Source organism: Lolium perenne, chromosome 2 (assembly GCF_019359855.2).
Source record: "Lolium perenne isolate Kyuss_39 chromosome 2, Kyuss_2.0, whole genome shotgun sequence".
In the NCBI taxonomy this organism is placed as follows: Eukaryota; Viridiplantae; Streptophyta; class Magnoliopsida; order Poales; family Poaceae; genus Lolium; species Lolium perenne.
Genome location: NC_067245.2, coordinates 71,939,732 through 71,966,500, shown reverse-complemented (window position 1 = coordinate 71,966,500; position 26,769 = coordinate 71,939,732). Strand labels below are relative to the sequence as shown.

General features: G+C 41.5%; 1 protein-coding gene across 1 annotated transcript; it reads left to right on the top strand.

Annotated features, from left to right (window-relative positions):
• The first annotated feature begins 4,383 nt into the window (after positions 1–4,383).
• On the top strand, positions 4,384–4,923 carry LOC127328641 (endogenous alpha-amylase/subtilisin inhibitor-like). The gene has a single exon (XM_051355227.1). It carries the CDS (start codon positions 4,384–4,386, stop codon positions 4,921–4,923), a length of 540 nt encoding a protein of 179 aa, XP_051211187.1.
• The last annotated feature ends 21,846 nt before the right edge of the window (positions 4,924–26,769 follow it).

Sequence of the window (26,769 nt, the reverse complement as noted above, 5' to 3'; positions counted from 1 at the left end):
TCTTCATCTCATCTCATCATTCTTCTTTCCTACACTTGAAAACTTCCTTCATACAAAACTCATCACAAATCTCATTAGCAGCGTTAGTGCATTGATAATATTAATCAAATCTACAAAGTTCAGTATGACATATAAAAAGCATTTTAATAAGCATTAGCTACTGTAGCACACTTCAAGAAGGTTCTTTCACCAAGAGAACTCAAAAAGGTGGGCAAAAAGATGCAAATGCAAAACAGTGCAAGAATCTGTCAAAACAGAACAGTCCGTAAAGATTGATTTTTGAAAAATAGTTACGCTGCGTAACGCGAAAAACTCTGAACTAATGAAAGTTAGATAAATACCTGGGGAGGAAGCTCGTAAATTGACAGGTCTAAATTACGTTCTGGTGATTTTTGACGATTTTTCTCCTGAGGAACCAGAAACAGTAAACAAGATTGCAAATCTCCCAAATACCACTTTGCTTACCATTAAAGGAAATTCTTGGCACAAAAACAAAATAAACATGATAAGAAGAGGTTGCTACAGTAGAAACAACTTCCAAGACACAACAAAACAGTAGCAAAATAAAAACATGGGTTATCTCTCAAGAAGTGCTTTCTTTATAGCCATTAAGATGGGCTCAATAATTTTAATGATGCTCTCGTAAGAAATAAGAGTTGAAGCAAAAGAGAGCATCAAAAGCAAGTAAGAAACACTTTTAAGTCTAACCCACTTCCTATGAAAAGGAATCTGGTAAATAAACAAGTCATGTAAGCATAATGCAACAAGCATAGAAAGGCAACACAAGCGCAACTTCAAGATTCTCAACATAAAGAGGAGAAACTTAATATTATTAAGATGCATATAACCATGTTTCCCTCTCTCATAATAACTTTCAGTAGCATCATGAACAAACTCAACAATATAACTATCACATAAAACATTCTTATCATGAGCTACATGCATAAAATTATTACTCTCCACATAAGCATAGTCATTACTATTAATTGTAGTGGGAGCAAATTCAATAAAATTGCTATCATTATTATTCTCATCACCATAATCATCATATATAGGAGGCATATTGTAATCATAATTAATTTTCTTCTCAATAGTAGGTGGACTGAAAATATCATATTCATCATTGTAATCATCATAAATTGCAGGCATGGTATAATCATAGTAACCTTTATCCTCCATAGTAGGTGGCACCAAAATACCACTATCATTATAATCATCATATACAGGGTTTTAGGATTCCGAGCCGCTGACGCGTCGGTCCCGCCACGCCTCGCCTTGCTTTTCATTGTGTTCGGCATGCCCGGAGCATCCCCTGTGGGGCGGGGACGAGCTCGGGGTGCCGGACACCGTATCAGGCTGCGCCAGACAAAAAACGGGTTAGGGGACGCGGCTGGGAACGTTTTTTTGTCCGGCACGCCCCAAATCCCATTGGGGAACGGTTTGGGGGACACGACTGGAGATGCTCTAAGGACATGGTATTCAAGTCTTTACAGTATATCTTGATACATGTATCTCAAATGATAAGGTAATACTCAAGTACACCTGAATGACATGTATTTCATTAACGAGGGACCATTTTTTTTATTAGTGATTAAATATTGTTGACTCAGTCTCTTTTATGTTCAATTAGAAGGGGCAAGTTCATCACGCAGATGTGCGTGCTGTTCTAATTAGTACCATAACAAGATCCACTTGAGATATTTGAGCTTACATTGCTTCATTATCTCTGCTCCCTATACTTGAGAAAACACTCTGACATGAAATGGTATGCTCAACAAGGGTGTTAAGGTAATAATGCTTTCATGTGAATTGTTGTCAATAGTCATCTGAAACACACTGCAAGAAAATATGAACAATGTGTTTCCAAATACATCCAATGCAAAACCAAGTACAGAGTGGTGCAGAATCTAATCGATATTAATTTAACATTTTCTGTTAATAGTGATAGGGACTCTATCATAGGGTCAATGTGACATTTTGTATGCTTCAGTTTAGGTAAATGGGCTACCGGCAGCGCATCTAAGAGGGAGAAGTGGTGGGAGGCGGCCGGTGCTGGAGAAGGAGGGCGTTGTCAGCGTCGGGATGGGCTGCAGAGTCTCTGGGGAAGGGAGAAGGTGTCAGCTGCATACTGTGAGGCGGAGGAGGTGTGGAGGGGGCCGGCGCCGCCGGGCTGTTTGGTGGGGGCTCAACAGGGGAAAAGGGAAGCTGCATGGGTCGATGGACTTTGCTAATATGCTGAATTTAACTGCTGATGTTATGTTGAATTTAGCTGATGTTAATTAAATTTTGATTTTAGTTGCTATGTATATTGCTTGTTGGTTACTGCTGAGTGATTCTGTTGTGAGAACATGAGAGAGAGAAAATATGCATCGCTACTGATTGTTTGTACTACTGAATGGCTAAATGATTGCTGCAGCTTTTTTTTTTGAAATACACGATCATTATAGCTAGCAGCAAGCCGTCTCATTATAAATCTTTCAGTCTCCTTAAATACCTTAAATACCTTGGTAAGGAAAATAGTGCATTCGAAACTTGCTGCTGCGTCTGAAAGCAAAACCTAGCTATATCATCACCAATCTTGTTGGCTTCTCTTGGACAAAACTGATAGGTGACATTCCCTATGAAAGATGCAAAATCCATTATCAGCAAGGATGGCCAAAGATTCACTCCATCTGTCGCCCCGTTGCATGCTTCAACAATTTCAAGTGAAGAAAAACATTTTATAGGATCGAATGATAATGCTTGTCCATGCTGCTAGCTGCCTGGGATGTAGTCTGCCGGACTAGAAGTGTGGCATGATGGCCTAAGATAATAGGTCTTGGGCCTCCTCCTTTTGCGGCTTGCCATGTTTGAGCCTTGTGTGGACGGTCCTGACAAAAAGCCCTCGGCACATCGCCTGCGCCTGACTGTTGGCATTTTGGCAGTTAATTTCAATAATTGACTATCAATTTTAGTGATTGCTTACCTCGTATTTCATTACAACTTAATTAAATGAGTGCATATCTTGCAAAACACGGGAAACGAATAAACTTTCCTGAAATCTTACGAGCGGCCGCGTGCCACACGAACCTCACGGGCACACGCACTAGGCCACAGGCTGTTGCGTCCCACTGGTAGGCTAGCTAATGTTAGGTGTTGCTTTTTAAAAAGCTGTAACTTTTAAACCGTGCGATGAAATTACAATTCGTTTTCACTTTTAAAATCTCCACGATGAGAGCTTCAAAACTAGACCACATTTTCATATGTTTCGACAAAAAAAATTAACAAGCAACTTTGATGCGCGACAGAGCAACTTTATTGTGCAGGAAAACAACTTTGGTGTGCGACAAAGCAACTTTGGTGTGCAACGAACATGAACACTTTTTGGTACACGAAGGCACAACTTTTGTGCCCGACAATAATTTTGGTGTCCATAGGAGTAATTTGAATGTGTGACGAAGCAACTTAAGTGCCCCACGGAGGAACAATCGTGCCCGGCGACGCAGTTTTCGAACCCTGGAGAGCAACTTTGACGCCCGACCGAGCAAAATTAGTATCCTGCAGAGCAACTTTAGTACTCGACGGAGCAAATTTGGTTTGTGACGGTCCAATCTTGGCGTCCAGTGAAGCAACTTTGGTGCCCACCGAATAAATTTTGACGGATGGCTGAGCAACTTTGGCGTTCAGCAATGCAACTTTTATTGTGAATGTAGATTTACGTTGTGCAGCAAAGTTACTTCCCCCAACACTAAAGTTGCATCGTATCGCATTATAATTGCTTTGTCGCACGTAGAAGTTGCTCTAGAAAAAACTTCATCAAAATACATAGAAACGAGATCTAGTTTTGAAGAGCTCACCGCAAGAAATTCAAACGTGAAAGCGGATTCTAATTTCGACATCTGGTGCGAAAGTTATAGGCTTTTAAACATTTTAAAAGGATAATTAATGTGCATGATGTCATCATAGTGCATGTGCTACAATAACCATAAATAATAGGTGTTCACACGGACAAAACTAGTCTGCTTCCTTTTTTGGTTGAGTGCTCAGATGTACCAATGGGCACGCGGCCGCTCCCTAGACTCATCCATAAACTTTGTGCTGGATTCCTATCAAGTATTAACTTATATCTGATTGGATATCTTGGAAATAATTGGATACGAATCAGTTCGGAAACATAATTGGAAACAAATAATTTTTCGATCTGGACTCTTAATCCCGTACAAGTACAGGATCTTTAAAATAATCAAAAATAACTGCTGTCTGGCATCGCTACGATTATAAATAGTAGCCAATTGTGAAACCATTTGTCAAGATTGCAAGCAAGACACAAGGCCAACCATCATGAAAGTTCTACTCCTTCTCCCCCTCATCCAGCTCCTAGTCATCTCCATCCAATGTATTTCCATGGATCCCACCCAACTTGTATACGACGCTGACGGTAAGGAGCTAAGGAGTGATTTCGGCTACTACATCTTCCCGGCGAATCCTAGCAACGGAGGTGGGCTCACATACGTCCCCAGTGGCTTACGATGCCTGAACTTCGTGGCCCAAGAGAGCGGTAAGACTCTCCTCGGCATCCCGGTATCCATCAAACCACGCAACGCTTCCGCCGATCCTTCCATCCGCCAATCCAGCGACGTGTTCATCGAGTTCATCGAATTCAATACTTTCTGCGCCAAAAGGAACGACTGGCACATCACCAGTAGGCAGCCCCGGCCATCGTCGGGGCAGCATCAGTATCTCGCTGCTGGAAACGAAGACGGCATCAAGTCCTTTGGTTTGTTCCGGATCGAGAAGCACGGTGCAAACACGGCGGGATACAAGCTAGTAGCATGCGTTGATAAAACGCCGTGCCGAGATTTAGGCTTGTTTGCTTACAAGGATAAGACATGGCTCACTATCAGCGACAATCCTTTCATGGTCGTGTTTAAGAACGCATATTAATTATTTTGGAGTACTTGGTTAGATACATGCTTGTGCGGACTCGTCGCAATTGTATTCATGATCATATGCCATGATTGTCACGCACCAATTTCAATAATAATCTGATACAATTTTTGAAGTGCATCTCATGCTGATTTTTTGTCTTTAAAGTACAGTAGCGGCTCTTCTCTCTATTCTCTTTTTTTTTTTCCCGAACCATACATGAGGACTATGCGCTAAGTTAGAAGGGGGAAAGCCACTGATTGATTTTCCCTAGTTAAGTGATTGATGATTCTGTTGACATCTGGGGCAATGACATACGTACGTATATGATTAGATATCTTCGAAATAATTGGATACAAATATATTTGACGAGCTAGTCCCTCTGTTTGGACATTTCCTAAGTCAAACTTTATTAATTTTGACCCAACTTTATAGAAAAAGTAGCAGCATTTATGACACTAAATTAATATGGCTAGATTCATCTTGACATGTAAGCAACACTAGTGGAAAAGAGGCCTTTCGTCCCACCCTTTAGTTCCCGTTTTGAACCAAACCGGGACTAATAGGGGGTATTGGTCCCGGTTCATCATGAAAACCCTTTAGTCCCGGTTCGTATGGCCACCCTTTAGTCCCGGTTTGTATTACCAACCGGGACTAAAGGGTTTTTTGCCTCCCCATGCACCCCCCCCCTCGTGGATCCCCTTTTTTAACACTGTAAAATAGAAAAGAAAATGATACAAAATTCAAAAAATAATATGTTTTCGGATTCTTGTATGTTATGCAACCTACTATTAGGGAAAATTAACAAATTTGAATTTTCACTTATTTTGCAAAAATGTTTTGAAAAATGGTAAAACCGCAATAACTTTTGCGTACGACGTCGAAAAAAAACGTATAATATATAAAAAAAATCCTGGGAAAAAGTTACATCCGAATTCACCCGGGTTTACCCGGTTAGCCAATTTTTAGATTCTCAAAATTCCAAATGAAAATATGAAAGCAGGAAGATTTTAGTTTTTGCCAGAAATTCGGAATTTTATTTTTAAATTTTTTTAAAATAATAATTACATCATGCATAAAGATTACTATTACTTAACCATAAAGTTAGCCAATTTTTTAGATTTTCAAATTTTCAAGTTTGGCAAAAAAATATTAAAAAATAATAAATTAAAAAAACAATTATAATACAGATTTAAAAAATTATAATTATAATACCATTACCACAACATGTACGTTATTAGTTTTGTTTATTAAAATAATTATTTGGAATTCGAATAATAAATAAGTGTGACATCGACCAACATGTTAATAGGATTGATATGATACTAGTATCACAACATGCGCGCGAAACACTTGGAAGCGGGATGAGAAAGGAACTTGGAAGTTAAGCGTGCTAGTGCTGGAGTAGTGGGAGGATGGGTGATCGAGCGGGAAGTTGGACCACGAGTAAGTAATTTGACTAGAGATTAAGGGTAGTTAGAGATTAAGTGGAGTTAGAAACTAAACTAGTTAAATAACTGAAATACTAGAAATTCTGAAAAAATAGGAAAAAAAAGAGGAGCGAAAAATAATTGGGAACCAAATAGATAAAAAAACTAACGAAATAACCTTTAGTCCCGGTTCGTGTTACAAATCGGGACAAAAGGGTTTTTTCCTCGACGCGCGCCAGCAGCCCACGTGGCGGGACCTTTAGTCCCGGTTTGTTTTACAACCGGGACTAAAGGGGGGACCTTTAGTCCCGCCTAATTGGTCCCGGTTTGGAAACCGGGACTAAAGGCCCAAATGAACTGGGCCTATAGCCCCGTTTTCCACTAGTGCAATAATCCTTCGATGGTTGAGTTTAAGAAAGCACATTTATTTTGAGTCAAAATAAGAAAAATCTCATTTGTAACTCATGTGTAACTATTGGTTTCAACTCATGTGCTATTAGAGAAAATCTCAGTTGGAATCCACATGCGATAGAAAATTTTAAAGAGATCCACATCTCACAAATCCTGACCATAGGGACGGCAATCGCCGAAAACCTCTATTGTCTCCGATGACCCCATAAAAAGATCGAACAGGACGATCCAGGAAAAGCTTGTTATGCATATGTCTGCTAAGTCGATGAAGGAAGCAGCAGTACCTTGAGATCCACCGGAGAACGAAGAGAGAGAGAGAGAGAGAGAGAGAGAGAGAGAGAGAGAGAGAGGAGCAACACGTACCTCAGGCGGCGTATCCGAGAAATTCACGGTCGCTTACTCTTGAATCTTCTCTTCTCCATTCTCTTTGTCGCCCTTGCTGCATGAAAGATTGCTGCATTAGCCAATTGAACCAAAAGTCCGAACTGATGGAAAAAAAGACTATGCATTGTATTTATATTCAACACTCCCCCTCACGTTTAGGCTATTTTAGTCCTTAGCGTGTGTGGGATCCCTGACAAAAGGTGCCATGGACCTACGGTCGCTAGGCCCTTAGAGTCCACAATAAAACAATCACTCGAGGAGGTTACGGTCGAGTGAGGCTCCGCGAGGCTTAAACCCTCTCGGAGACATCAGGCTGGAGCAGAAGATAAGCTCGGGAAGGAACTCCCTTGCGGAGGTTCACGAGACATCAACCTCTCCAGGCCAGAGAGACCCTTTGTAGGCGATAAGATCAACCAAGGAGCTTTGGCTTCCACCTTGCAATGCCTGCAGTAAAGAAAGGCAGAGTGGGCTCCAAAGCTACAAGACATGCTAGGCTGGCATCGCAAACGTCATGGCTGAGCTCAAAAGCTTCGCCCCGAGGAGGAAAGATTCCATTGTCCCTTTGGTGATTAAAGCGGGCTCGACGAGGACCAAGGCGCCAAGACCCTGTCCTTGCCCCTTTAATGCAAGGCCGGGTGGACGGCACAAACTGCCAGAGGAGGCGTCATTGACTACATCAGCATCTGCCGTGGACCGACACTTTAAACGACCATGGACTATGTCCATCCTTTAAAGGGCGGGGGAGTTTCCCACCCTCGGTTTGGAGATGTGGCAACCCTTCCCCCTCAAGATATTTCGGGGAAAGAGGACCAGCTCCTCTATAAAAGGACTAGCCTTGGAAGGGGATGATCCATAGCGATCACAAACCCTAGACATTCGTACGGTCATCTTCTCCATTCTGACCTTCAATACATCCACCAAAGTAGGACATAGGGGTTTTACCTCTCCGAGGGCCCTGAACCTGGTTAACTGCCGTGTCTCTCTCTTCAGTGCCTGCCTCGGTAAGGTGGCGACGTGATTTTGAGCCCCTGTGTTCGAACCTTTTGGGTTCGGTGATACCCGTGTTCCTTCGCGGACACGAATCTTTGGCATTTGTTGCGCCGGGTAGGGGACTCAGTCCGTCATTGTTCTTCTCCGACCGCCTTCGACTGTATCTTCATGGCCAATCCGGCGGAGCCCGCGGCGCTAGCTGACCGTCGTCGGGAGCCGGTCGTTGAGACTGCTCTGAGGTTGACGCATGAGCTGCTCCGGCTCTGTCCGGAGCAACGAGCTCCGACCAGTGGTTGGCCAGCATCTGAGGACTCGCACATGCGATGGCCGAGGTTGCGACAATCGCTGGGGGCTCGAGAGATGCTGCACCGAGAGGAGCTCCGCCTGCCGAGCATCCCTTCTTGCCCCTCTATCGGGGGTGAGTCAAGGTGAAGCCTGGCGGTGCAGGACGTGCCTAGTTCTCGAGAAGCAAAAGGAAAGAAGTCTCCACCTCAACGGGGCAACCAGACCACACCTCGCGCCTGCTCGGACTGCGGGATCTCAGGTCTCTGAAGCAGCGTCCGGGAGAGCATATGCGTTCCTTCACGAAGCGTTTCACCGACGTCAACCTCAGGCTGCCTCAGGTCAGTGAAGCGCAAGTGGTGGAGGAGTTTCGTTTTGGTACCACCAACCTTCAGATGATTGAGCAGCTGACACTCTCCATGGAGTCAGTGACCGCCAGTAGGCTCCTCGAGCTGGCACACGCGTGTCCCAACCGGGCGCAGAGCGAGGACGGTTCATCAGGACCCTCGCGGTACGGAGGACCAATTCGCTGGTACCGGTCCAGGTCTCCTGCTTGGCACCCCAGTGGCACTCAGGCTCCGGGTGAGTCAGAAGGAGGATCTCTAGCGCGCCAAGGATAAGCTGGGGGCTCGGGGGCTAGGGAATCGCGCCGTCAACACGCATCCCACACGCTCCCGGCTCACCCAGTAAGGAACAACCAGAGGCTCTGTCAGGACAACAACGACAGATAACCGGGCCATACGTAGTCTGGGGCTTATTGTGTCACCCCCTGCGGGGCACGCTAGCTGCAAAATGCTCAGGTCAGGCTTATTTCTGAAAAGTTTCAGTGACAGTGTTGTAAGCAAAGCAATCATAAAATCCTTCAAGAATGCGCTATGCACCTATTTCCCTCAGATGGGTATTCGCCAAGTTTGCAAACTGGTCTTTCAGATTGGTCTTTATGAAGTTCACAAACTGGTCTATCAGATTGGTATTTATGAAGTTCACAAATTGGTCTTTTGGATTGGCCTTTATGAGGATCTCAAGCTGGTCTTTTTGGATTGGTCTTCATGGAATTCAAACACTTGTCTCAAAGCGTTCCCTGAGTTCTCGATTGTGCGCCGCGAGAGCGGGGGCCGGGCACTGTGCCTTGGTCGGGCTAATCCATCAGTCCTACACTTGGGCACTGAGCTCTGGCAGCGGGGTCGCTACCCGCGCTAAGCCACCTCACCAAGTCACTGGGTATCTGATCTCCTCGCACGACAACACACTCGAGAAACACATCGCATGAGCAAAACAACATGCAGAACCCTTCGGTTACCTCTCTGAGGGACTTACAAGGAGACACATCAGAGCCTACATGTGAATCTTATGGTCACCTCCTAGAGGAACCATCAAGAGAACGCATAAAGGATGCCCCTCGTGTGCAAACCTTACGGTCGCCTCCTCGAGCGACCAACAAGGAGTCACGTTCAGAGCCTACATGTAAAGTCTTATGGTTACCTCCTCGAGGAACCAACAAGAACAGGCATACGTGACACCTCTCGCGCGCAAACCTCACGGTCACCTCCTCGAGGGACCAACAAGGAGTCACGTTCAAAGCCTACACGCAAAGTCTTACGGTTACCTCCTCGAGGAACCAACAAGAACATGCATACATGACAACCCCCATATGAAAGCCTTACAGTTACCTCCCGGGGGAACTAACAAGAAACACATTCAGAGCTTACATGCAAAGTCTTATGGTTGCCTCCTCAAGGAACCAACAAGAACACGCATACATGATGGTTTTCTTGCAGGAAATTCTTATCCGGAACAGGCGAAGCCCTGGTAAGGAGCCTACATGATCATCTCACAGACGCCCATGAGAGGAATCGAGGAGTATCATTACAGGACTTATTATATGCCAGTATGGTCCTAAGTTTCTGAATACAAAAGAGCTAAGGGAATGATACTAAAGGCATTCTTAACACAAAGGAGAATCTGATATAAGCAAAAGAAGGAGCCTCACTCAGGACGCAGAGTCTCTATCACCAGAGGCACTCTCGCCAGAGTTGCTGCCATTCTCGGATTCCAACTCATCGGATCCTGGCTCACCAGAGTCGTTGCTGTCAGAACCTCCTGCTCCGGAGCCTTCCTTCTTCAAGGCAGCATCCTCTCCAGCAACATCCGGCGTCGGCCCGCGTCGGAACTTCCGAAGGAAAATCTGCGTGCTCTTGGCCAGCCGCGCCTCGCTCAATCTTACTTGAGCTAGGTCGGCATCCTTTGCCGGAGCAACCGGGTGTTCCAGGAGCTCCTTGTCTTCCAGGCCCGGTGCGAGGAGCTCAAGGTTGGAGAAGAAGCGAGCGGCTGCCTTGTTCAGAAGTGTAAGACACACGTTGTCGACTTACTCTTCCCACTTAGGAGCTGATGTCTACGCACGCTTCTATTCCTGTAGACAGTGTTGGGCCTCCAAGAGCAGAGGTTTGTAGAACAGCAGCAAGTTTCCCTTAAGTGAATCACCCAAGTTTTATCGAACTCAGGGAGGTAGAGGTCAAAGATATCCCTCTCAAGCAACCCTGCAATTAAGATACAAGAAGTCTCTTGTGTCCCCAACACACCTAATACACTTGTCAGATGTATAGGTGCACTAGTTCGGCGAAGAGATATTAAAACGCAGGTGGTATAGATGGTGGTAAACGATAATTGCGATCTGAAGTAAATATTGCAGGAAGTAAAGATGCAGTAAAACAGTAAGTAAGCGATGTTTGCAGTATTCGGAAACAAGGCCTAGGGATCCTACTTTCACTAGTGGCCACTCTCAACATTGCAATCATAATTGAATATAAATATAAGCACTTCATCATACTACTCTCCTGTCGGATAAAGAACTCAAATTCATTGGGCAAGTGTGCAAAAGCACACCTCAAAGGCGTATTCCCAAGTACTAATAAACACCCCACACTGTCACCGTGAGCATTCATAGGAGGTACTAACACACCACAATTCATAAGGGAGTTACACACGGCGCACACACTATCACCATTACACCGAGGTCACAGTAACTCCAAAGTTCACATAATAAAACACTTGAATAGCATATGACATCTAGATTGCAAAGCCTATGATCACATAGATGAACAAATAAGTGGTACTCTCAAACACTCTCTTGTTGGATAACAAACACCATTCATTGTGTAGGGCTACAAGAGCACACCTCAAGCCGGAGTAAACAAGCTACACAACATCCGGAGTTCATATTAAAGTAACCTCTAGAGTGCATAATAGACAAGAGTAACATCTACATATTCATAAAGATCACACCATGGGAGAGAGAGATGAACCACATAGCTACCGGTAGAGCCCTCAGCCTCGGGGGAGAACTACTCCCTCCTCATCATGGGAGACAACAACGGCGATGAAGATGGCGGTGGTGTCGATGGAGATGACTCCGGGGGCAATTCCCCGTCCCAGCGGAGTGCCGGAACAGAGACTTCTGTCCCCCGAAACGGAGTTTCACGATGGCGGCGGTGCCCCTGGAGTCTTTCTGGAGTATGATAGATTGATGTAGGGTTTTCCGTCGCGAGGGAATTTATAGGCGAAAGGGCGATGTCGGTGGAGTCCCGAGGGGCCCACACCCTAGGGGGGAGCGCCCCCCCTCTTGGCTGCGCCGCTAGGTGGTGTGGGGCCCCTACTGTCCGCCTCCGACTCTCCTTCGATGTTCTGGGTCCGTCTCGGTAAAATAGGAGGTTTGGCTTTTGTTTCGTCGAATTCCTAGAATATTGCCCGAACAGCTTTTCTGGAACCAAAAACAGCAGAAAATAGGAACTGGCACTTCGGCATCTTGTTAATAGGTTAGTCCCGGAAAATGCATAAAAACATTATAAAGTGTGAGCAAAACATGTAGGTTCATAAAACTAGCATGGAACATCAGAAATTATAGATACGTTGGAGACGTATCAAGCATCCCCAAGCTTAGTTCCTACTCGCCCTCGAGTAGGTAAACGATAAAAAAAAATTCTGAAGTGACATGCTACCAACATAATCTTAATCATACTATTGTAAAGCATATGAGATGAATGAAGTGACTCAAGGCAATGATCTATAGTTTGCTAACAAATAGATAACATATAGCAAAAACTTTTCATGAATAGTACTTTCAAGACAAGCATCAAAAAGTCTTGCATAACAGTTAACTCATAAAGCAATAGATTCTTAATAAGAGGTTTGAAACAACACAAAGGAAGATTTAGTTTCAGCAATTGCTTTCAACTTGTAACATGTATATCTCATGGATAGTTGTCAACATAAAGCAATATAACAAGTGCAATAAGTAAACATGTAAGAATCAATGTACACAGTTGACACAAGTGTTTGCTTCTAAGATAGAAAGAAGTAGGTAAACTGACTCAACATAAAGTAAAAGAAAGGCCCTTCGCAGAGGGAAGCATGGATTACTCATGTGCTAGAGCTTTTCATTTTGAAAACATGGAAACAATTTTGTCAACGGTAGTAATAATTCATATGTGTTATGCATAAGACCTCTTATAAGTTGCAAGCCTCATGCATCGAATACCAATAGTGCTCGCACCTTGTCCTAATTAGCTCGGATTTCCATGGATTATCATTGCATTACATATGTTTCAACCAAGTGTCACAAAGGGGTACCTCTATGCCGCCTGTACAAAGGTCCAATGAGATAGATCGCATTTGATTTCTCAGTTTTGATAGATCTCAACTTGAGGACATCCATACCGGGACAACATAGAAAACAGATAATGGACTCCTCTTTAATGCTTAAGCATTCAACAACAGATAATATTCTCATAAGAGATTGAGGTTTAATGTCCAAACTGAAACTTCCACCATGATACATGGCTTTGGTTGGCAGCCCAATGTTCTTCTCTAACAATATGCATACTCAAACCATTTAATCATGATAAATCACCCTTACTTCAGACAAGATGAACATGCATAGAAACTCACATGATATTCAACAAAGGTGTAAAAAGTTGATGGCGTCCCCAGAAATATGGTTACCGCTCAACAAGCAACTTATAAGAAATAAGATACATAAGCAACATATTCAATACCACAATAGTTTTTAAGCTCTTTCCCATGAGCTATGTATTGCAAAGACAAGGAATGAAATTTTAAAGGTAGCACACAAGCAATTTACTTTGGAATGGCAGAGAAATACCACATAGTAGGTAGTTATGGTGGACACAAATGGCATGAGTTTTGGCTCAAGGTTTTTGGATGCACGAGAAGCATTTCCTCTCAGTACAAGGCTTTGGCTAGCAAGGTTGTTTGAAGCAAACACAATTATGAACCGGTACAGAAAAACTTACATAAGAACATATTGCAAGCATTATAAGACTCTACACTGTCTCCTTGTTGCTCAAACACTTTTACCAGAAAATATCTAGACTGTAGAGAGATCAATCATGCAATCCAAATTTCAACAAGCTCTACGGTAGTTCTCCACTAATAGGTTTAAACTACATGATGCAAGAGCTTAAACATGATCCATGAGATCTCAAAACAATTGCCAAGTATCAAATTATTCAAGACAATATACCAATTAACACATGAAGCATTTTCTGTTTCCAACAAAATAACAATAAGTGCTGCGGCTTTCAGCTTCCGCCATGAATATTAAAGTAAAGCGAAGAACACAAGTGTTCATATGAAAAAGCAGAGCGTGTCTCTCTCCCACACAAGGTATGATCCAATTTATTCAGAGAACTAAGAAAACAAAACGAAAATAAAAGCTGAAGCAATAAAACTATAGTGAACAGAAATAGGACCTGATATTTTTATTGATGAAGAAGGGGATGCCTTGGGCATCCCCAAGCTTTGACGCTTGTACTTTTTGAATATATCTTGGGGTGACATGGGCATCCCCAAGCTTGAGATTTTGTCCATTCTTCATCTCATCTCATCATTCTTCTTTCCTACACTTGAAAACTTCCTTCATACAAAACTCATCACAAATCTCATTAGCAGCGTTAGTGTAATGATAATATTAATCAAACCTACAAAGTTCAGTATGACATATAAAAAGCATTTTAATAAGCATTAGCTACTGTAGCACACTTCAAGAATGTTCTTTCATCAAGAGAACTCAAAAAGGTGGGCAAAAAGATGCAAATGCAAAACAGTGTAAGAATCTGTCAAAACAGAACAGTCCGTAAAGATTGATTTTTGAAAAATAGTTACGCTGCGTAACTCGAATAACTCTGAACTAATGAAAGCTAGATAAATACCTGGGGAGGAAGCTCGTAAATTGGCAGCTCTAAATTACGTTCTGGTGATTTTTGACGATTTTTCTCGTGACGAATCAGAAACAGTAAACAAGATTGCAAATCTCCCAAATACCACTTTCTTACCATTAAAGGCAATTCTTGGCACAAAAACAAAATAAACATGATAAGGAGAGGTTGCTACAGTAGTAACAACTTCCAAGACACAACAAAACAGTAGCAAAATAAAAACATGGGTTATCTCTCAAGAAGTGCTTTCTTTATAGCCATTAAGATGGGCTCAGTAATTTTAATGATGTTCTCGCAAGAAATAAGAGTTGAAGCAAAAGAGAGCATCAAAAGCAAGTAAGAAACACTTTTAAGTCTAACCCACTTCCTATGAAAAGGAATCTTGTAAATAAACAAGTCATGTAAGCATAATGCAACAAGCATAGAAAGGCAACACAAGCGCAACTTCAAGATTCTCAACATAAAGAGGGGAAACTTAATATTATTAAGATGCATATAACCATGTTTCCCTCTCTCATAATAACTTTCAGTAGCATCATGAACAAACTGAACAATATAACTATCACATAAAACATTCTTATCATGCATGCATAAAATTATTACTCTCCACATAAGCATAGTCATTACTATTAATTGTAGTGGGAGCAAATTCAATAAAATAGCTATCATTATTATTCTCATCACCATAATCATCATATATAGGAGTCATATTGTAATCATAATTAATTTTCTCCTCAATAGTAGGTGGACTAAAAATATCATATTCATCATTGTAATCATCATAAATTGCAGGCATGGTATAATCATAGTAACCTTTATCCTCCATAGTAGGTGGCACCAAAATACCAGTATCATTATAATCATCATAAATGGGAGGCAAAGTATCATCAAAGTAAATTTTCTCCTCAAAACTTGGGGGACTAAAAATATCACAACCAGCTTCCCCAATCTTAAATTCTTCCATAGCATTAGCAATAATAGTATTCAAAGAGTTCATGCTAATAACATTGCTACAACTATTTTGCAAACAAAGTTCCATGGGTTTTTTAATTTTCTCTGCAAACACCTCATGTCCTAACTCAAGATAAATACTATAAAGATCTCTAATATTTTTGTTGTTTTCCATTAAGCCTAACTAGTGAAAATAAAAACAAGAAACAAAAAGATATAATTGCAGGATCTAAAGGAAATAGCTTCGAGCACTCACACACTGGCAACAGTGCTAGGAAATAGCTTAGTAGTCGGAGGATGTGAATACCTTTTACCTTACCTCCCCGGCAACGGCGCCAGAAAATAGCTTGATGTCTACGCACGCTTCTATTCCTGTAGACAGTGTTGGGCCTTGATACGTCTCAAACGTATCTATAATTTCTTATGTTCCATGCTACTTTTATGATGATACTCACATGTTTTATACACACTTTATGTCATTATTATGCATTTTCCGGCACTAACCTATTGACGAGATGCCGAAGGGCCAGTTGCTGTTTTCTGCTGTTTTGGTTTCAGAAATCCTAAAAAGGAAATATTCTCGGAATTGGACGAAATCAACGCCCAGGGTCTTATTTTTCCACGAAGCTTCCAGAAGACCGGAGGGAATATGAAGTGGGGCCACGAGGGCCCGTAACCATAGGGCAGCGCGGCCAGCCAGGGGCCCGTGCCGGCCTATGGTGTGGGGCCCCCGCGCCGCCTCCAACCCTACCCTTCCGCCTACTTATAGCGTTCGTCGCGAAAACCCCTATACCGAGAGCCACGATACAGAAAACCTTCCAGAGACGCGCTGCAAATCCCATCTCGGGGGATTCAGGAGATCACCTCCGGCACCCTGCCGGAGAGGGGAATCATCTCCCGGAGGACTCGCCTCCGGATTGATGTGTGAGTAGTTCATCCCTGGACTATGGGTCCATAGCAGTAGCTAGATGGTTGTCTTCTCCTCATTGTGCTATCATGTTAGATCTTGTGAGCTGTCTATCATGATCAAGATCATCTATTTGTAATGCTACATGTTGTGTTTGTTGGGATCTGATGAATATGGAATACTATGTCAAGTTGATTATCAATCTATCATATATGTTGTTTATGTTCTTGCATGCTCTCCGTTGCTAGTAGAGGCTCTGGCCAAGTTGATACTTGTAACTCCAAGAGGGAGTATTTATGCTCGTTAGTGGGTTCATGCCTCCATTGAATCTGGGACAGTGACAGAAAGTTCTAAGGTTGTGGATGTGCTGTTGCCACTAGGGATAAAACATCAATGCTTTGTCTAAGGATATTTGTGTTGATTACATTACGCACCATACTTAATGCAATTATCTGTTGTTTGCAACTTAATACTGGAAGGGGTGCGGATGCTATCCCGAAGGTGGACTTTTTAGGCATAGATGCATGCTGGATAGCGGTCTACGTACTTTGTCGTAATGCCCTGATTAAATCTCATAGTAGTCATCGTGATATGTATGTGCATTGTTATGCCCTCTCTATTTGTCAATTGCCCAACTGTAATTTGTTCACCCAACATGCTATTTATCTTATGGGAGAGACACCACTAGTGAACTGTGAACCCCGGTCCATTCTTTTACATCTGAAATACAATCTACTGCAAACTCTGTTCTTTACTGTTCTTCGCAAACAAACATCATTTTCCGCACCATACGTTTAATCCTTTGTTTACAGCAAGCCGGTGAGATTGACAACCTCACTGTTACGTTGGGGAAAAGTACTTTGATTGTGTTGTGCAGGTTCCTTGTTGGTGCCGAAATCCCTGGTGTTGCGCCGCACTACACTCCATCACAAACAACCTTCACGTGTTCCTTGACTCCTACTGGTTCGATAACCTTGGTTTCACACTGAGGCAAAACTCACTACTGTACGCATCACACCTTCCTCTTGGAGTTCCCAACGGACGTGTGTCAACTGCACGCATCAAGGATTTTTCTGGCGCCGTTGCCAGGGAGATCAAGACACGCTGCAAGGGGAGTCTCCCACATCCAATCTCTTTACTTTGTTTTTGTCTTGCTTTACTTTATTTTATTTACTGTTTTGTTTGTTCTCTATATCAAAAATACAAAAAAATTAGTTACTAGTTTTACTTTATTTACTGTCTTGTTTGCGTTCTCTATATTAAAAACACAAAAAAAAATTAGTTACTTGCATTTACTTTATTTAGTTTGCTTTATTTACTACTGTTAAAATGAATACTACTGAAAACACTAAGTTGTGTGACTTCACTAGCACAAATAATAATGATTTCCTATGCACACCTATTGCTCCACCTGCTACTACAGCAGAATTTTTTGAAATTAAACCTACTTTACTAAATCTTATTATGCGAGAGCAATTTTCTGGTGTTAGTTCTGATGATCTTTGCTGCCCATCTTAATAATTTTGTTGAACTTTGAGAAATTCAAAAATATAAGGATGTAGATGGTGACATTATAAAATTGAAATTGTTTCCTTTCTCCTTAAGAGGAAGAGCTAAAGATTGGTTTCTATCTTTGCCTAAGAATAGTATTGATTCATGGACTAAATGTAAAGATGCTTTCATTGGTAGATATTATCCTCCTGCTAAAATTATATCTTTGAGAAGTACCATAATGAATTTTAAGCAATTGGATAATGAGCATGTTGCCCAAGCATGGGAAAGAATGAAATCTTTGGTAAAGAATTGCCCAACCCATGGACTAACTACTTGGATGATCATCCAAAGCTTCTATGCAGGATTAAAATTTTCTTCGTGGAACCTATTGGATTCAGCTGCTGGAGGTACTTTTATGTCCATCACTTTGGGGGCGGCAACAAATCTTCTTGATGATATGATGATAAATTACTCTGAATGGCACACTGAGAGGGCTCCACAAGGTAAGAAGGTAAATTCTGTTGAAGAAACCTCCTCCTTGAGTGATAAGATTGATGTGATTATTTCTATGCTTGTGAATGGTAGATCTAATGTTGATCCAAATAATGTTCCTTTAGCTTCATTGGTTGCTCAAGAAGAGCATGTTGATGTGAACTTTGAAGGAGATATGCCCTAGAGGCAATAATAAAGTGGTTATTATTTATATCTTTATGTTTATGATAAATGTTTATATATCATGCTATAATTGTATTAACCGAAACATTAGTACATGTGTGATATGTAGACAACAAGAAGTCCCTAGTATGCCTCTTAAACTAGCTTGTTGATTAATGGATGATTAGTTTCATAATCATGAACATTGGATGTTATTAATAACAAGGTTATATCATTATATGAATGATGTAATGGACACACCCAATTAAGCGTAGCATAAGATCTCGTCATTAAGTTATTTGCTATAAGCTTTCGATACATAGTTACCTAGTCCTTATGACCATGAGATCATGTAAATCACTTATACCGGAAAGGTACTTTGATTACATCAAACGCCACTGCGTAAATGGGTGGCTATAAAGGTGGGATTAAGTATCCGGAAAGTATGAGTTGAGGCATATGGATCAACAGTGGGATTTGTCCATCCCGATGACGGATAGATATACTCTGGGCCCTCTCGGTGGAATGTCGTCTAATGTCTTGCAAGCATATGAATAAGTTCATAAGAGACCACATACCACGGTACGAGTAAAGAGTACTTGTCAGGAGACGAGGTTGAACAAGGTATAGAGTGATACCGATGATCAAACCTCGGACAAGTAAAATATCGCGAGACAAAGGGAATTGGTAATGTATGTGAATGGTTCATTCGATCACTAATGTCATCGTTGAATATGTGGGAGCCATTATGGATCTCCAGATCCCGCTATTGGTTATTGGTCGGAGTGAGTACTCAACCATGTCCGCATAGTTCACGAACCGTAGGGTGACACACTTAAAGTTGGATGTTGAAATGGTAGCACTTGAATATGGAATGGAGTTCGAATATTTGTTCGGAGTCCCGGATGAGATCCCGGACATCACGAGGAGTTCCGGAATGGTCCGGAGAATAAGATTCATATATAGGATGTCATTTTATGTGAAATAAAATGTCGCGGAAGGTTCTATGGAAGGTTCTAGAAGGTTCTAGAAAAGTCCGGAAGAAACCACCAAGGAAGGTGGAGTCCACATGGGACTCCACCACCATGGCCGGCCAGCCCTAGATGGGGTGGAGTCCCAAGTGGACTCCACCATAGGGGGCCGGCCACCCCCCACATGGGAGGTGGGAATCCCACCTTTGGGTGGGAGTCCTAGTTGGGCTAGGTTTCCCCCTCCTATGGAAGGTTTTGGTTTCGGGTCTTATTCGAAGACTTGGACACCAACACTTGGGATCCACCTATATAATGAGGGGCCAAGGGAGGGGGCCGGCCACCCCAAGACCACAAGCTGGCCGCCCCCCTTGAGTGGCCGGCCCCCCCCACCCAAACCCAAGCCGCCCCCCTCTCCTCCATATAGCCCGCGTAGCTTAGCGAAGCTCCGCCGGACTTCTTCACCGCCACCGACACTACGCCGTCGTGCTGTCGGATTCAAGAGGAGCTACTACTTCCGCTGCCCGCTGGAACGGGGAGGTGGACGTCGTCTTCATCAACAACCGAACGTGTGACCGAGTACGGAGGTGCTGCCCGTTCGTGGCGCCGGAACCGATCGTGATCAAGATCTTCTACGCGCTTTTGCAAGCGGCAAGTGATCGTCTACCGCAGCAACAAGAGCCTCCTCTTGTAGGCTTTGGAATCTCTTCAAGGGTGAGACTCGATACCCCCTCGTTGCTACCGTCTTCTAGATTGCATCTTGGCTTGGATTGCGTGTTCGCGGTAGGAAATTTTTTGTTTTCTATGCAACGTTATCCTACAGTGGTATCAGAGCCGTGTCTATGCATAGATGGTTGCACGAGTAGAACACAATGGTTTGTGGGCGTTGATGCTCTTGTTATCTTTAGTTTGAGTACTTTGCATCTTTGTGGCATAGTGGGATGAAGCGGCTCGGGCTAACTTTACATGACCGCGTTCATGAGATTTGCTCCACGCTCGACATGCAACTTGTATTGCATAAGTGGCTTTGCGGGTGTCTGTCTCTCCTACTATAGTGAAGATTCAATTTACTCTTCTATTGACAACACTAGTATCACCGTTGTGGTTCATGTTCGTAGGTAGATTAGATCTCTCTCGAAAACCCTAAACCACGTAAAATATGCAAACCAAATTAGAGACGTCTAACTTGTTTTTGCAGGGTTTGGTGATGTGATATGGCCATAATGTGATGATGAATATGTATGAGATGATCATTATTGTATTGTGGCAACCGGCAGGAGCCTTATGGTTGTCTTTAAATTTCATGTTGAGTAGTATTTCAAAGTAGTTGTAATAGTTGCTACATGAGGTGAACAACCATGAAGACGGCGCCATGAACCTTGACGCTACGCCGACGATGATGGAGATCATGCCCGTTGATGATGGAGATCATGTCCGTGCTTTGAAGATGAAGATCGAAGGCACAAAGACTAAAAGGCCATATCATATCACATATGAATTGCATGTGATGTTAATCCTTTATGCATCTTATTTTGCTTAGATCGCGACGGTAGCATTATAAGATGATCCCTCACATTAATATCGAGATAATAAAGTGTTCTCCCCTCGTATGCACCGTTGTACAGTTCGTCGTTTCGAAGCATCTCGTGATGATCGGATGTGATAGACTCAACGTTCACATACAACGGGTGTAAACAATGTTGCACACGCGGAATACTTGGGTTTGCTTGACGAGCCTAGCATGTACAGACATGGCCTCGGGACAACGGAAACCGAAAGGTTGAACACGAGTCATATGGATGATATGATCAACATGTTGATGTTCACCATTGAAGCTACATCATCTCACGTGATGATCGGTTTTGGTGTAGTGGATTTGGATCGTGTACCACTTAACAACTATGAGGGATGTTGTATTAAGTGGGAGTTCATTAGTAATTAGATTAAAACATGAACTAATTATCATAAACATAGTCTGAGTAGTATTTTGTATTAATTTTGTAGTATTGGCATCCGTTTACTACTATGCGCTAGTCTTGTTATTGAGATAGAAATACTGTTAAATCTGATAAGAAACTTTACGGATTAGTACCGTATTGTTAAAGAATCAAGAATTGATTAAGTCCTATTGCAAACTTTTAGTAAACCTCACATTGTTGATTCAAAGAGCTATGGTTTCAATTAGTACCCACAGTTATCTTGTCTCCATGAAACTTGAAGTTCAAATCTGTTTGAAAAGTAAGGAGCTGAAAATTTAGTTTTCAGAAATAATCAAGGTATGAGATATATGTGATATCTAAGACCTTATTGCAAGATGATAGAATATAAATTTGGTGAGACTACATAAACTCATAAGTTTTATGGGAATGTATGAAGGTTGAAGACGCCAGGCGTCACAATCCTCCAACTATTGGGGCACTAATAATATTCGCATATCCATGAAGTGACTATCCTTAATATGCATCGTTGCTAAGACTCGTCGTTTCGAAGCATCACGTGATGATCGGGTGTGATAGATTCTACATGTGCATACAACGGGTGCAAGCTAGATTTGCACATGCAAATACCAAGGTTAAAACTTTACGAGCCTAGCATGTACAGACATGGCCTCGGAAAGTCGTCATGATATGATGGATAAAACTAGGAGTGAAATTGTTCATCATATTACAAAGTTACTAATAGTGAAATCTGAAACACTTGTCATATGATGATCAACTTCAAAGTAAGAACCTCAAGGTTATTGGTATTTGACCAACAAACCTAGAAGTTAATGATGTTGAAGTGTTTTTCTGAATAATGTGGAAAGCTAAAAGAGAAACTGCAAAAGATATTTTGGCAAAAAGAAAAGAAAAGACTAGAAGGTCTAGCTCAGGTGTATATAAATGATATACATGTTATGGTTGTATTCCTAGTTAAGTCACACTATGAAATTCTTGGGTATTAGTACTACATTGGTTGGTATGAAGTGTCATACAAAACAACGCAATACAAGAATACAATGGCCTAAGTGACTGACAAGGAATATGATAGGAATACACGTCTGGAACAAAATAAAGTGTTATTATGTTCGTCGTTGGCATTCTATCTAGCCCTTAGAATTTATAATAAAGAACTTAATAATTGTTATTTTGCTCTGGTCAAATGAAAACAATGAGTTGTTCAAATTATGACATTACTCCATGTGTGATGGATAAGTTATTATAAATCTTAATGGTGAAACACACACACATAATACTGACGCTAAAATGCCATAAGGCAAATGATTTGAATTCCACTTATTTGTGGAACCGCCATTTAGGTCATGTTAGAAAGGAACGCATGAAGGAACTCCATGCAAATGGATTTTTGGAGTCATTTGATTTTTTCATTTGGCGCTTGCAAATCTTTTCTAAAGAGAATGATTAAAATACCGTTCATAGGCCAAAAGTTGAACGGGCAACTAACTTAGTGGAAAAATACATGATGATGTATGTGGTTCACTGAGCATAGTTGTGTGCGGGAGATTCTTCTACTTTATGAAAACTTTCAACAATGAATTGAGCATATATATGTGGATATATTCAATAAGGAAGAAGTTTGAAACATTTGAATGGGTTCAAATAAATTTCAACATGAAGTGGAAATCATCGTAATAGAAAAGTCAAATATCTATGATTGGATCATGGGGAAATATTTGAATTACGAGTTTTAGCGAACATCTAAGAGAGTTATGAAATTGTTCTACAACTCACGTTTCTTGGAGTATCATAATGATGATGGAGTATCCGAGAGATGTATCCAAACCTTGTTGGATCAATGATGAGATAAAATATTATGACGCCATTATATTTTTGTGTGGATTATGCTTTAGTGACTACCGCTTTTACACTGAATAGAGCATCATCATGATCCGTTGAAATGACACCATACGAGTTATGGCATGGGTATAAACCCTAATAGTCCTTTCTTTAAATTTTGGTCTAAGAGTATACAGCCAAAATTGGATGAATGTCTTTGTTGGTTATCCCAGAGATTTAATTGGGAATTCTTCCCACGAGACAAAAGTGTTTGTCAATGTTTCTTATTTCCGAGAAATTGTTTCTAGTGAAGTATTTGAGTGGGAGGACAATATAATTTGATAAGGTTTATGAACCTGAGCATAATGATCAGAGTAGCGCAGCATCGGAATTGGTTTCGGAAGCGGCCACAACGATCATGGCTCCCATGACTACAAAGTGTTCTAGCCATGGAGATCGAAGTACATATTGAACCTTGTAGGTATGGTTTACTTTGTGATCAAATAAATGATTTGTGGACAAAGGATTGATTTTGAACAATGATAAACCAACTACAAACAAAGAAGTTATGATGGGCCCTGACTCCGTTAAAATGGCCATGCGCCATGAAATCCATAATAGATGAATACTTTTTGAAAGTAAATGGATCTATAGACTTGGATGAAATATCCTTGAAGAAGCTCGACTTGTCGAAAAATTGTTTACGACAAAGTTCAAAGAGTTGACTACGATAAGATTAGATCTTCCGTAGAAATGCTTATAGTCTATATGGATTATTCTAGTAGGATGGCAAAATACATTACTTATCAGAAGTATGTATTAAAGGTGTATACAAGATACAACCAAGAGTTTTTGCTGGTCCGTGGAATATTAGATAGGTATACAAACTTCAATTTGATGAAGTGAGTATCGCGGAGTTTGAATCTTCACCAGATGAAATAGTCAAAGAGTTTTTTGATTTCATCAGAGACGATGAAGAGGCTTGCATTTGCAAGAAATTAAGTGGGAGCGCTAAGACATATTTATAATACTTTATGTAGGTGACATATAGTTGGTTATAAATAATGTAATTATATACTTGATTAAAAAGGTTTCATTGAGAAATCAACTTCAATGAAAAGATATGGGCTGAAACAAATTTAGTGTCAAGATCTATGAAGATAGATTGAGACACAAAATAAGTTTAAGTCAAAGTACATAGAATGGATATTGAAATAGTTCAATATAGAAATATTAAGAAGATGTTCTTGTCATGTGAAGTTTTAACAAGACTTGAGTGTATCTGACACTCAATGAGTAAAAACACATGAGTGATTATAGATCACGAATAATATGTACACAATCAGATATCCTATGCTCTAAGAGTGTTATGAGCATGATTCATGTGTTGATCACTGAAAAACAGTAAGAATATTCTTGAGTACTTAAGAAGAACCAAGTATATATATATTTTTGTATGAAGAAATGACAAACAAATCACTGTAAGGTGTTACACCGATATTGGTTTTGTCACATATAAAATATAATTTCAATCTCAAATTAGACTAAATGGTGTTTAAAAGGTAGCACAATGAGCTAGAAGTTGTCTATGCTAGATTTAGAAGAGTTCTAAATATTGTGACGGATTCTACAAAAGAAGGCAGAGTATGTCATTATTTTGACAATGACAAAGGATGTTAAGTCAAGAGGTTCTTTGAGAACTTGGTGTAGTTCCGACAGAGTCAGAACTTTGAAGCTATATTGTGTGTGACAATATTAGTGACATATTTCAGACAGCGGAATTAAGGTTCCACCAGAAGATCAAACATATTTAATGCCGACTCATTTGGAAATGAGTAATGCGTTGAGACGCAAATGAATTACAAAATACATACGTTTCTGAGCGTGTCGGATACGGTTGACTAAAAACCTCTCCCGTGAGCAATACATGATAAAACACCGGAAGGCCAAGGTGTTATATCTTTACAAATGTAAACTAGATTATTGACTCTAGTGCAAGTGGGAGACTGAAGGAGATATGCCCTAGAGGCAATAATAAAGTGGTTATTATTTATATCTTTATGTTTATGATAAATGTTTATATATCATGCTATAATTGTATTAACTGAAACATTAGTACATGTGTGATATGTAGACAACAAGAAGTCCCTAGTATGCCTCTTAAACTAGCTTGTTGATTAATGGATTATTAGTTTCATAATCATGAACATTGGATGTTATTAATAACAAGGTTATATCATTATATGAATGATGTAATGGACACACCCAATTAAGCGTAGCATAAGATCTCGTCATTAAGTTATTTGCTATAAGCTTTCGATACATAGTTACCTAGTCCTTATGACCATGAGATCATGTAAATCACTTATACCGGAAAGGTACTTTGATTACATCAAACGCCACTGCGTAAATGGGTGGCTATAAAGGTGGGATTAAGTATCCGGAAAGTATGAGTTGAGGCATATGGATCAACAGTGGGATTTGTCCATCCCGATGACGGATAGATATACTCTGGGCCCTCTCGGTGGAATGTCGTCTAATGTCTTGCAAGCATATGAATAAGTTCATAAGAGACCACATACCACGGTACGAGTAAAGAGTACTTGTCAGGAGACGAGGTTGAACAAGGTATAGAGTGATACCGATGATCAAACCTCGGACAAGTAAAATATCGCGAGACAAAGGGAATTGGTAATGTATGTGAATGGTTCATTCGATCACTAATGTCATCGTTGAATATGTGGGAGCCATTATGGATCTCCAGATCCCGCTATTGGTTATTGGTCGGAGTGAGTACTCAACCATGTCCGCATAGTTCACGAACCGTAGGGTGACACACTTAAAGTTGGATGTTGAAATGGTAGCACTTGAATATGGAATGGAGTTCGAATATTTGTTCGGAGTCCCGGATGAGATCCCGGACATCACGAGGAGTTTCGGAATGGTCCGGAGAATAAGATTCATATATAGGATGTCATTTTATGTGAAATAAAATGTCGCGGAAGGTTCTATGGAAGGTTCTAGAAGGTTCTAGAAAAGTCCGGAAGAAACCACCAAGGAAGGTGGAGTCCACATGGGACTCCACCACCATGGCCGGCCAGCCCTAGATGGGGTGGAGTCCCAAGTGGACTCCACCATAGGGGGCCGGCCACCCCCCACATGGGAGGTGGGAATCCCACCTTTGGGTGGGAGTCCTAGTTGGGCTAGGTTTCCCCCTCCTATGGAAGGTTTTGGTTTCGGGTCTTATTCGAAGACTTGGACACCAACACTTGGGATCCACCTATATAATGAGGGGCCAAGGGAGGGGGCCGGCCACCCCAAGACCACAAGCTGGCCGCCCCCCTTGAGTGGCCGGCCACCCCCTCCCAAACCCTAGCCGCCCCC